Source organism: Hippoglossus hippoglossus, chromosome 18 (genome assembly GCF_009819705.1).
Source record: "Hippoglossus hippoglossus isolate fHipHip1 chromosome 18, fHipHip1.pri, whole genome shotgun sequence".
In the NCBI taxonomy this organism is placed as follows: Eukaryota; Metazoa; Chordata; class Actinopteri; order Pleuronectiformes; family Pleuronectidae; genus Hippoglossus; species Hippoglossus hippoglossus.
In genome coordinates this window covers 13,448,914-13,461,020 of record NC_047168.1, presented here as the reverse complement: position 1 = coordinate 13,461,020, position 12,107 = coordinate 13,448,914, and the positions used below count along the sequence as shown (strand labels likewise).

Sequence of the window (12,107 nt, the reverse complement as noted above, 5' to 3'; positions counted from 1 at the left end):
CAGGGACAGTGGATTCAAATTCTCATCATTAGACACAGAGCAGTTGTGGTGCAGTGAAACGTGCCCAGGTTGAATTATTCATATTCAACAGGATTCAAATCAGCCCTAACTCCAAACTTTATTCAAATCAGCGTCATTAAAAGCAGAGCACCTGCAGTCCCTCGTTTATTTTACTACACAAACAACGCGGGAACCGGACTTCAGTTAAAATGTGTAAAACTGAAAATCTGTTTTTTCCGGTTATTTTGTAAGTGATCTTGAGTTATTTGATCATATTGATGAAACTTTTTGTTTGGTTTGATAAATATTAATAATAGTAATATCAATGATAATAAACTTTATTTGTATAGCACCTTTCATACAGGAAATGCAGCTCAAAGTGCTTTGCATACAATATAGATACAAAAGTACAAGTACTTTGTGTCACATGGAAATCAAGTAAGAAAAACACACTAGAAGTCCAGAGAGTGGTGTTTTAGGTTTATTCATTCATTCATCTCTTTGTGTTCTGTATCACAGAACAACTGAATGATTCATCAGATTTGATTTGATGATTACAGGGTGGGTCCCCCCCCCCCCCACTGCACCACATTTATTATGAATTACTTTCAACACAGTTTAAAACAACACATCTCCGACTAAAGCTTGGATTCCTGTTGGGAGACTAAAGTTACAGAGTCATTTACAACTGTACTTGTTTACCGCTGCTGGATTTGTACTGGTGTGATTATTCAAAGTTTTAGAAACTAGACTTGCAGGATTTGCATCAGTAATAAAAATGAGGTCGAAGGTCACAGTGACCTCATATGAATTTGGAAAAGATTTATGTCGACTAAAAATGCATTGGAACAAACGCAGGGTGGTAACAAGAATTTCATTTGGTTTTAAGTGGGCACCAAAAGTAGCATCTCGATAACCTCTACGAGTACTTCTAGCTTTTGTCCTTCTCCGTGGACATCCTCCCATCATGCCACGCTTCCCTGGTGTTCCTCAGGGCCTTGGTTCTTTTGGGGTCCACCACCACGTAGTCCACACGCGTGCTCTCCCCCCGTGCACGCTCCTCGCCAGCTCCGGCCTGTTTGTCACCGCTGCCTCCACCTGCTGCCGTGCAACGCTTCTGGTTGTGCAGAAACACAGGGTTTTTTCACACGTCCATGGAACTTCAATAACAATAGAGAGAGAGAGAGAGAGAGAGAGGAATGTTACCTGTCTCGATGGTGTTGATCGTCCGGTGTGGAGGTCCAAGTCCAGGTACTCCACCTGTTTGTCACCTCTGGCTCGCCGTAGCAACGGGCTGCTGACCCCGCCCTCTGAACCTCGGTGCAGCATGAGCCTGAGAGACTGCACACACACACACACACACACACACACACACACACACACACACACACACACACACACACACACACACACACACACACACACACACACACACACACACACGTTTAGATTTTAGTAAATCAGAGTCAAGGAAGGAAGGAAGGAAGGAAGGAAGGAAGGAAGGAATCTCACCGGCTCCCCAGCACTAAAACTGAGGCTGGAGGTCGTCATGGCGACATAGCTGTCATCTTGGTCTTCTGAGTCGGAGGAGGGGGACGAGCTGTGGGACGAACTGGGCCTGAAGGACTGACGACTGGACGGACTGACACACACACACACACACACACACACACACACACACACACACACACACACACACACAAAAACAAATTAACTTAACAAAGCAACATAATTAATGAATTATTTGATGATCAATTCAACCAATCAAGCGTCTCTTTGTTTATCCTCTATTTAGTTTGTTCCATGTCCAATCTGCGAACATGGAGGAGGCAGGGTTTATGACCACCCAGTTAAAGTTAATGAAACACTTTCGTGTTATTTATATTTTGTGTTTTTTCTTCTTCCCTCTCTTTCTACTTTCATCATCCACTTTCATCCCAACATCCGCCACTGCTCAGGAACAACATGTATTACTCCCGCAACGCCACATGGGGGTGGCAGAGTGCAGCACGTTCACTCTGCTGGGACTGAGCCTCAGCGATGAATATTAAATATTACACACACACACACACACACACACACACACACACACACACACACACACACACACACACACACACACACACACACACACACACACACACACACACACACAAAGTAGCTCACTCTCTTGTGAAGGTTCTGGTGACAGGTGAGCGGACAGGGGGCGGGACTTCCTGCCAGTCCTGCTGCACCGACGTGATGTCCAGAGGAGCTGGTTTCACTGGGAGAGAGAGAGAGTCACAGGTTCATCAGGTTATACTGCAGCCAGCCACCAGGGGGCGAGCAAGACACTTTGACTTCACTTCTTGTGAGCCCTCATGTCGTCCATCTTTATTAACGTTCTACAGATTGACCATAGTAAAGATAAAGCGAAGCCTCGAAGACAAACATATGTTCAGATACTTATGATGAATGTGATTTACTGAAGCGTGAACCCCGATGGACGACACTCAGAGGGGATGTTTCTAACGATTGGGTCTGAAATCTCATCTGGATACGAGACACTTGACGATATCAAAGTGGAAATGAGGCTCGAGTGTCCTCATGTGACTTCAAAGTTAACTGCGAGAAAAATCTAATAACGAGGCTTGTTGTGTTTGAAATGAATGTCAGCGTTCTGAGTTTATTCATGTTTCATGAAAGAACGTTTCTGTAACCTCCGGCTGTGTAAGTGCTGAAGTGTGTGAACGTCACACTCGTACTGCGGCAAAGTGGAAGCAGGTGAATAATTGAAAACTGAAAGAGGCTGAAGCGACAGACGACGAACGGACAGAGAGCGAGAGAGCGAGGGACAAGAACAATCATTGACAGTTTCAGGAACAGAAGCTCGTTCACAAACGTTTCAGCCCAACAACCAAAGAGGTTTTAATCGGAAATTGTTGGATATTATTATTAATAGTGGTTTTCATGTGTAGAAAAAACAAAGTGTGTCAATGTGCTGAGCTCTGACTGTGTCGTCCCACTGAACTCAAACATAACTGAACGCTGGATATTACCCATGATCCTCTGTGCTGTCACTCACTCACCTCTGCGTTGTGGTTTCAGGTCGCGGTGGATCGGAGGCGGCACGGCCCCCACCTGTGTCCCCGTGGTCACCGTGTTCCTCCGGAGGGGCGGGGTGAGGGGAGCGGGGGAGTTGCGGAAGCCCATGTGGACGGGTGGAGGCACCTGCCGCCCCAGGGACGCCAGATCCCCTGTGGCGGGCTGAGTGGGAAGGGAAGGGCTCATGGGGATCATGGCCACGTAGTTGCCATCTTGGAGCTGCACGGAGGAGTCAGAGGGAGGAGGCGCCCTGGAAGAGAACGCAGGATTCAGACTCTTCACTCAAACACCAATGAGGTTATGTTTTCATCTGTGTTTGTTTATTAGTGGGATTATGCCAAAACTAATCAACCGATTTCAACAAAACGTTTTCCTCGGTATAGGATGTGGTTTGTGTCAGGGAAGGAATCATGAAATGTTGGTGCAGATCCAGGTTTTTATCACTTTCTAACACTGTGAGGATGTTGCCTTGATTTCTCTGATTAATTGGATTGATATTTATGAGTGTGTGTAATCTTTGGTTCTGGAGGTTTGAGTTCTCCTGAGGGACATTTATATTCTTGTATTGAAATACTCTTTGAAACCTGCACACAAATTATGGTCAATCTTAACACTTTGGGGGTTTCCAGGATCCTTCAGAGGTTTTAATGCTTTTCAGGGATGTTTCCAAAGGTTCACGAGGGTTCAGATAACTTACAATATCAACAATGAAGCAACAATTCAACAAAGACAAGTTGTACAGTTGGAGTTGTGCATTATTTTAAGTCTTTTTAAGAACACACTGGTATGTTCTCACTAACCTTGGTGCCACAGGAGGCTCAGTGGTGGCAGCGCTCATGGGGACATAGTTTTCATCCACATCAACGTCTTCAGAGCAAACACTTCCCAGAGGTACCATGCCTTTGTTAATCTGAGAGAGGACATGAAGAAACCAAGAGGTTAAAGTCGACTTGTTGATTATCTGGTGCAATTCTCTTGTTGTTTGTATTTTACTGTCAAACATTAAAATGTTTAAACTTACAAAGTAACTGCTGAAGCTGTCGCTGAACTCGAACATGCTCGCCCGGTCCGACAGCGACTGAGGGATGAAGAAAGACTCGCAACCTGAAACACAGAAGTAGTAGAAAGACTCATATATACATAGAAATATATATATATATATATATATATACATATTAATACGGTTTGAGGTTGTGGTTGATGGACGAGCAGTTTTTGGATTGTGAGAAAGAGGAGACGGGTTGTATCTAAATATGTGTCTCCATCCAGGTGATGCTCATGTGATTAATATAATCCACGATTAGAGAGTAAAAATCTCCTGATTTAAAGCTTGTACAGCTTTTACAGACTTGCTAAAAAAAAGTGTCTATTGAGCATGAATGAATATGGAGACTGTCGTCACTAATCTGCTCCTTAAGCAGCAGGTTCTCCAACAGGAAACAATACAAGGGAATCGTCTATTTTGGGACAATGTGCCTTCTCACCAGAAACTGAGATTTGGCTGAAAGTCTTTGTGCTGCTGTGGAGCAAAGTCCGCGCATTAAGGAAACTTAAGCCATTTAACGTGTGGTGCAAACAGGCACCAAGAGTTTCAGCGGTGACGAAGATATAATCCGTCACTGCTGCAGAATAAAGCCTCTTCATGACCTCAGCTCTCTCTGAGGTACCTGCTGGTTCACAGTGACAATGCTGCCCCCTGCAGGGCGTGACTGTATTTCCATTTATGTTCATGTAATACGACTGAGGGCCGTGTACGTAAACAGTCTTTAATGACTGACAAAGAATCAACCCACCATGACGTCACCCATTGGTCTGTGAGCTCCCGTTTGACAGTTTGGTCTTTTGAAACCAGAAGTAACCATATTTGGAGGAGCAGGGGGTGGAGCCTGGCTGAGAGCTTGAGGACAATGCACGCCCACCAGCCACATGCACCTATAGAACAGTACCAGCTGTCAATCACACTGTATCTATGCTAGATGCTGCATCCCACGTACCTGTCTGCGTGCGTCCTGGTATACTGACGGTGTGACTCCTCAGCAGACCTCCACCGCCTCCTTCCACACATCCATCCCTCCTCTCCGACTCCGAGGAGGGTCGGGGGAGCGTTGCAGGTCCCGTGCCCACAGCTGAGCTCTCTCCCTGGGCTGCGATCGCCGAGGGCTTTGGCGGGCGCGGAGGAGGAGTCGGGACGGATGCATGGAGCTCCGTCTGGGTTAGAGAGTCCACACTTGGTGTAGAGGAGGGCCGGCGGGGGGGTCGTGGCTGTGGCGTGGATGCAGGACGGGGGATCTGGTATGAGTGCATATTGGGATGCACGTTGGAGTGTGTGTTCTCAATGAGAGGTATCGCCACGGGACGCAGGTGGATATCCAGTGAGTGCTTCCTGGGGTGGGGAGAGGGGTGGCAGCGAGGTCTGCCTGCTCGCCTCCGGAGGTCAGAGGTCGTGTTGGCGTCCAGTGACTGGCTGAGAGGCCCCGTCATCGAGGCCACTGTCCACGGAGCCGTCTTAGAGGAGGACGGAGGAGGGAGGCCGTTGGGAAGAAGGGACGGAGAGGAGGAGGAGGAAGAGGAGGAGGAGGTGGCAGAGGGAGGAGGGTAGAGGTTGTCGTAGTCGGTTTCGAGAGAGACGGAGGATCCTAAAGGAGGCCTGGAGACACACATACCAAAATAAAATGATTTAAAGGGACAGTTTCAGTCATTGAAACATAAACATTTGGACCAAATTTGAAGAAATTCCCTCACGTTGTTCATAAGAATGGGACGGACGGACAACCTGACCCCATAATGCCTCCAGCCACTGGGAGTCACCGCCACAGAGGCATGAACAAACGTTGCTGTGGAAACGCAGCAACTTTTTGCTTTTGCTTCAAAAGTTAAATCTCCGAGCGTCAGCATATCCCACAGAGATAAACATCCTTCAGACTCAGGAGTAAAATGGGTTTAATCGTTTTCTTCTATGTGATCTAGGCTGAGATAAACCTCTAATCCTGTCGTGTAGATTTAACTCGTCTCAACCTGCGACTGCTGCAGGTTTTATTCATTTGAGCCCACACAGTTCTCTAGATATCCCATGACCCACAAACTGCTTCTCGTGCGTTGGTTCACCTGATGTGACTCTGGCAGTGTGACAACCACAGGTAGTTGTCCTCTGTGTGGCCGTCGGGCTCCAGGCGTCGTACGCTCACCGGGTCGTAGGGGGGCGGGACCGAACCTGCTGCCGTGGAGATGGCAGCCATGCCACTGGACGGGGTCACCGCGGTGACGGAGGGTGGGCCGGACACACGAGGTCTCTCTGGAACTGAACCGAATGAGACATCAGATAACAATAACAGCTAGCAGCCATTAAACAAGGTACACCTTTACAATTGAATACAATCCAATACAACAGCTCTACCACAGTTTCCAACTTCTCAAGACTATGCTCTGGTTGTAGTTTGTAGCAGTGCACGTGTTTTTGTAATTTAGCAAATGAAGATATTCAGTTCAAAAGTTCAAATGGCTGTACGCAGAGAAGCTGCTGAACAAAATATCATATTTCATGATATTTTTTTAATATTTGACCATCTACACATCTGAGGCGTGGACACACACATACTCAATCCTGAAGACGTTTTTTGTCCATATTAATCTCTGCATGTTCTCGCTCCTCCGTCCTCCCACAAGCTTTCACACTGACTCAGCCACAACCCACACGAACAAGAAGGGATCGTTTTATTCCGTCCATCTATCGTGATTGATTCTGTCATACCGTCTTCAGTCGGGTTGAAGCCACAGATCAGGCAGATGGAGGACACCCAGCGGTTCATGTCCTCCTCAGACTCGGCCACCAGGTACCAGGTTCTCTCCTCCGTCCTCAGGTCGAACACGAAGCTGTTCTCCAGCTCCTTCTTTGTGAACGACAGGCCGGCATCCACCTGAAGGAGAAGAAACGGACAAAACAGGCAGGTCTGAAACACAGACGTGTGTAAACATGTATCCGGCCATTTTCTGAACTCGGCCTTGGCCCCAAACGTGACCCTTAAAGAATCAACTACAGATGGTGGATGTTCATTCATTCTTTCAGGTCATCACTGAATCACTGATCTAACGCAGGGCGGTTTGACTTTCACTGATTTATTTTCCGTCCTCTCTCGAGCTTTGTGTGTCCGACACTCGTGTGTGTGCGTCTGCCGTACCTGTTCACAAAGGTTCAGGTTGATGGTCCTGATTGGTCGACGGGACTGTTGGTTCTTGTAGTACTGTAAAACGTCCGGTTCTCCGCTCAGTCGACCGCTTCGCAGAACGAACCAACGCCTCTTCCACGCCTGAGAAACACAGGAAGAAAGACATCTATTATCCAATGAAGCAAAGACGGCTTTTGTTTTGTATTAATGCAAATTTAAACCCCTTAAATAATTGTTTGATGTTACATAAACATAAGATTCACTAAATATTGAAAGAAAAGTGTTTTTACTGGAAGAAAAAAGAGAAAACAAGACAAGTGAAGATGTTATTCAAACTAACATCTCTGACAACACAGGACTCAAACTTCAACGCCCCAATTGTGCCTCCTACAGGTTAGAATCCTCATTACACACCACCTAAACTTCCCCATCTTGAGTAGCCACCAGCACCAGGATCAATAGGTCACTGACTATTATTATAGGTTATTGATTATAAATCAGTTTGGATCATGTTTTAAATTTTTCATGGAGTTCACTCTTCTCTCTCTCTCTCTCTCTCTCTCTCTCTCTCTCTCTCTCTCTCTCTCTCTTTCAAGACAACTTTGGTGTCTCTCTCTCATGTCAGAGGTTTAACACTCCAGTGCACATGAATGTTAACTAAACATCACACACACACACACACACACACACACACACACACACACACACACACACACACACACACACACACACACACACACACAGCTCTGGTTCATGCCATCATGCGCTGAGCATTATGGGTAGGGTCCATCCCCCATGAGCAATCCCAGCGATGACACCCCATATTTCAGACATGACTCACTACACATGTGTGTGTGTGAGAGTGTGAGAGTGAGAGTGTTTGTGCAAAAGACACATCATGATTATTTAAACGTGTGAAACAGAGCATGAAGATGGATTTTAATTTAATAAAAGCATTCGGCACACACACACACACACACACACACACACACACACACAGACAGAGAGAGTTGTGTTTATCTGTTTAAAGGAAGAAGAGAATTAAGTAAGGGAAAAAGACTTGATAAACATTGTGTGTGTGTGTGTGTGTGTGTGTGTGTGTGTGTGTGTGTGTACACAGTGATTAAACAGTGCAGCACACATTTCTCTCCAAACACAGACAGGAAGAGGAAGTAGCTGAACAGGAAATGCCGGTTAGCGACGGCAGTGGATGTGTGTGTTTATTCTCCGTCGCTCTGTTTGATGATCTGTCGTCTTCAGGCGGCTGCACAAATACGAGCAGTGCGACCGCAGCGTCCAAAATACCTTTCCTCCATCTATCTTTGTCTTCGCGTTAGGACGGCTGTTGATCTAAACGTTAGTGGTGGCTGTAAATCCACCACTTTAAAGTAAGCATCTAGTGGTCAGAAGAGGAACTGCATCCTCAGTTATTGCTGTTTAAAGTTTAATCTTTAACTTGACTGTTCAAGGTCACATTTTGCCCACACATAAGAACTAACAATATGAATGATAACCCCTTTTCCTTTAAACCCTTCTCTAATCTCTTCTTCACCTTTTCTCTCTCCTTTCCTCTTACGTTTTGTTTCTTCCTTTGACCTCTGACCCCAAACAGGAAGAGGGCACAATAGATCTATAAAAAGCACTTCCTCCATCCTGCCTCCGAACCAAAATTAACAAAACTATTTACCCTCTATTTAAGTTCCTTATTTACCGACATGTGACCTCATGACACGTTCAGTTTCTACGTTTTCAGTTTCGACAGCGAGGTCCCGATATCAAACATCGGCAGATGAGAAGTCAACGTAGCCTCCTCCTTCATTTTCACAACTTGTTGTGCATCATCGCCGACGTTCTTATCACACTGATGTTGAATATTGATCATCAAAATATTTTCCTGCAAAACCAAAGACTCTTTGTCCTTAAACTGTGTTTGACCTGATGTGTGTGACGTGTGCTGTTGTGCTGAAGGTTTAATTCACCTCATCATTCTGCTTGGTTCTCTTCCAGCGTGTGTGTGTGTCTGTGTGTGTGTGTGTGTGTTTCCAAACCTTCTAAATCTTTGGGGAGGCCTGATCTTCCAAACAGGCCCAGCTGAGAGCGATTAGTTTATTACATAATTCGGGGCACACACACACACACACACAGACACACACAGGGAGTGTATGATGAGGTACACTCTGTGAACTTTGGCCCAGAACTTAACATGAACATATGAACACACACAATCCTCTGCCGTTATAAGACTGTGTGAGAGTGTGTGTTTTGACAGTAGACACACTGCTGGTCCGTGTGTGTGTGTGTGTGTGTGTGTGTGTGTGTGTGTGTGTGTGTGTGTGCACAGTGGGTTGTATATCATCATGACTAAATGTTTACACACTCTGAACAAAGGGTTCAACAGTTTTTATCTTCTTCTTCTTCACCTGCTGAAAAACTCAGGCCTCCATTTTTAACTGCTATGTCCGACACCAGGGATTATGGGTATTGTAGTCCTGTTAATTAAAACATATAAAGCTCTGTTTCAGCCCTGATCGGTCTGAAGTTCAAAATCTGGACAAATCATCAAATTGTCCTCGAGCAAGGCAGCAAAACCCAAACTCCTTCATCACACTGTGGTAGAAAAGACAAACTCTATTTTTCGATCTATTTATTGCTCCTTCACTTTCTTTACATGTACACAGGAGGAGAGTCGATAGAAAGAAAGAAAGAAAGAAAGAGAGAGAGAAGGAGAGAGAAAGAAACATTAACTGGTAAAAATATGGAGAGGAGTGATGTGATTAGTTCAACTCACTGGCAAGGCATGTCAGATATGCAGTGTGAGTGAGTGTGTGTGTGTGTGTGTGTGTGTGTGTGTCTAAACTGCTTCTTTACTGGAAAGTAAGCTTTGCTGCCATTGGACAAACAGCCTTATCTGTCTGTCTGTCTGTGGTATTTGATTTTGAGCAACTATTTTGTTGATACTCTCTAAATTATACTTAAAAAATTCCTTAATTAGTAAAATAAAACAACATGAATCTGAGAAATAATTTAATTTAATCAATATCCTGAGGTTAAAATCATAGCGACAAACAGCTGTGTGCTGCGGAGAGTGTTGCTGCTTTATGATTATAACTCTGTAGTTTCAGGAAATGAGTCAGTGTGTAAACAGAGACGAAACCGAGAGATCATCATCAACCTGAATTAAAAAACTAGAACACCCGTCTGTAGAGTTTATACCTCCACCAAGGTCCCCATGTGAAACCACTTAAATGATTTAGATGTGTATCTTTATTTGGATCTGCACCATCATCCACACAGTCATGAATATCAGTCCTCTAATTTTAGTTCAACAAAACTTTCCTAAATAATAATAAATGTCCGATCTCACACTGGTGAAGAAAGTGAAAAAAAACATCCTACATCCAGCCCCTGATCTGGATCCGCACTAAAATGTAATGACTCCCTTCCTGGTCAATATCGCATTTATCCACCAAGTTTCGTAGAAATCGATCGAGTAGTTTTGGAGAAATCTTGGTGATAAACAAACAAACACAGACGGAAACATAACGTCCTTAGCAGAGGTCACCACATCGCAGAGTTTCAGTGAAGAGTCTGTAAACTGCGTTGGTACCTTTTAGCAACTCACAAAGAAAATGCGATTAAACGAACATTACGAACGGTTGTACGAACATTGTTAAAGCGTAGGATAAAAGAAGCAAGTCACAAAGAAAACAAACCAAAACAAACAATTCCAACGTGTGATCGAAAGAGACAAAACTGTTTCGAACAAACATTTGTACGAAAGTTTGTCCGAACATTTGTACAAACATACAATAAGAAAAATTAGGTACTCACGTAACGCCGTAACTTTTTCTCCGGTGGCGATTTTCGCAGCCAGCCTTCACACACCACGTCCCCCGCTCCGCTCATCGTCACGGCAACAAGGCTCAAACGCAAAGCTTCCGATTCGAGCAATCAACTGACACAGCTGATCAATCGTCCAATCCGGTAATCCGTATCGCTCGCCTTTAATCAGACTCAACCAATCAAATCAGTCACTCAGCGACTGGATGAGTTTTCAGGACTCAGATCAAGTTAATCTGGTGGAAAACTGATCAGATCAAACTTCTTATCCGATTTGAAATCATTTGATCTGGTTTCAGGAGGCCCCCGACCCCGTCGACCAATCAGCTGTCACCGCAGTCGACCTTCTGACTCCTGAGGCCTCGGATCAATCAGTCTATTGGTTGATGAGGTGAAACTCTTCTGGGATGGATCACCAGGCGTGAGGGAGCTGTTCCTCTGTCGACGGCTGAGTGGTCGACTCACACCTCCTTCTCAGAGGGTTTCTACTTCCCAGCAGCCACTCTTCCCTCCCTCCCTCCCTCTCTCCTTCTCTCTGGTCGTGCAACAACCAAACACAATGGCTGAGTTCGGACATTCCTTCTATCCTCTCCTCCCACTTCTCCCTCCTCCTCCTCCTCCTCCTCCCGACAGGAAACTCCCCCTGTGGATAGAGAGAGAGTTTTCTCCTGCTGAGGAAGACAAACTGTTCTACACAACAATCATGTGTTTACTTCAGAATAAACTGATCTGAAGAGGTGGTGGTGCCGAGTTTGTTTGCTCTGAATAAACTGTGGATGTTGGAAAAAGAAAAGTGACTTGAACAGCAAAGGTTCATCTTCATTAAAGGAACATTTAAAGAGTCTTATACAGTAATTTGAAGGCAAAGGCGCAGTCATATACAAGTACTTTAAAAGGCGTTTATCATTGTGTAAATCATGCAAAATATAGGCTATATATTATTCATACCTCCACCAAGGTTCCTTGAATTAAATCAAGTTGCACCAAATCACAAACACTCGTAATAAACAGCCCTGGAAA

The 12,107-nt window shown here is 45.0% G+C and overlaps 1 protein-coding gene across 2 annotated transcripts; it reads right to left on the bottom strand.

Annotated features, from left to right (window-relative positions):
* Positions 1 to 471: 471 nt before the first annotated feature.
* On the bottom strand, positions 472 to 11,619 carry LOC117751847 (GRB2-associated-binding protein 1-like). Of its 2 annotated transcripts, XM_034568836.1 has the most exons (13): positions 11,079 to 11,619; positions 7,260 to 7,388; positions 6,833 to 6,998; positions 6,190 to 6,382; positions 5,079 to 5,731; positions 4,106 to 4,188; positions 3,885 to 3,994; positions 3,069 to 3,334; positions 2,167 to 2,263; positions 1,513 to 1,642; positions 1,207 to 1,341; positions 929 to 1,117; positions 472 to 786 (listed from the first exon to the last, which is right to left on the bottom strand). In XM_034568836.1, exons 1-12 carry the CDS (start codon positions 11,151 to 11,153, stop codon positions 932 to 934), a joined length of 2,223 nt encoding a protein of 740 aa, XP_034424727.1. In that variant the 5' UTR covers positions 11,154 to 11,619; the 3' UTR covers positions 472 to 786; positions 929 to 931. The 2 variants fall into 2 exon arrangements, with proteins under 2 accessions (XP_034424727.1, XP_034424726.1); XM_034568835.1 differs by lacking the exon at positions 472 to 786 and having other exon boundaries at positions 865 to 1,117.
* Between the last annotated feature and the right edge of the window lie 488 nt (positions 11,620 to 12,107).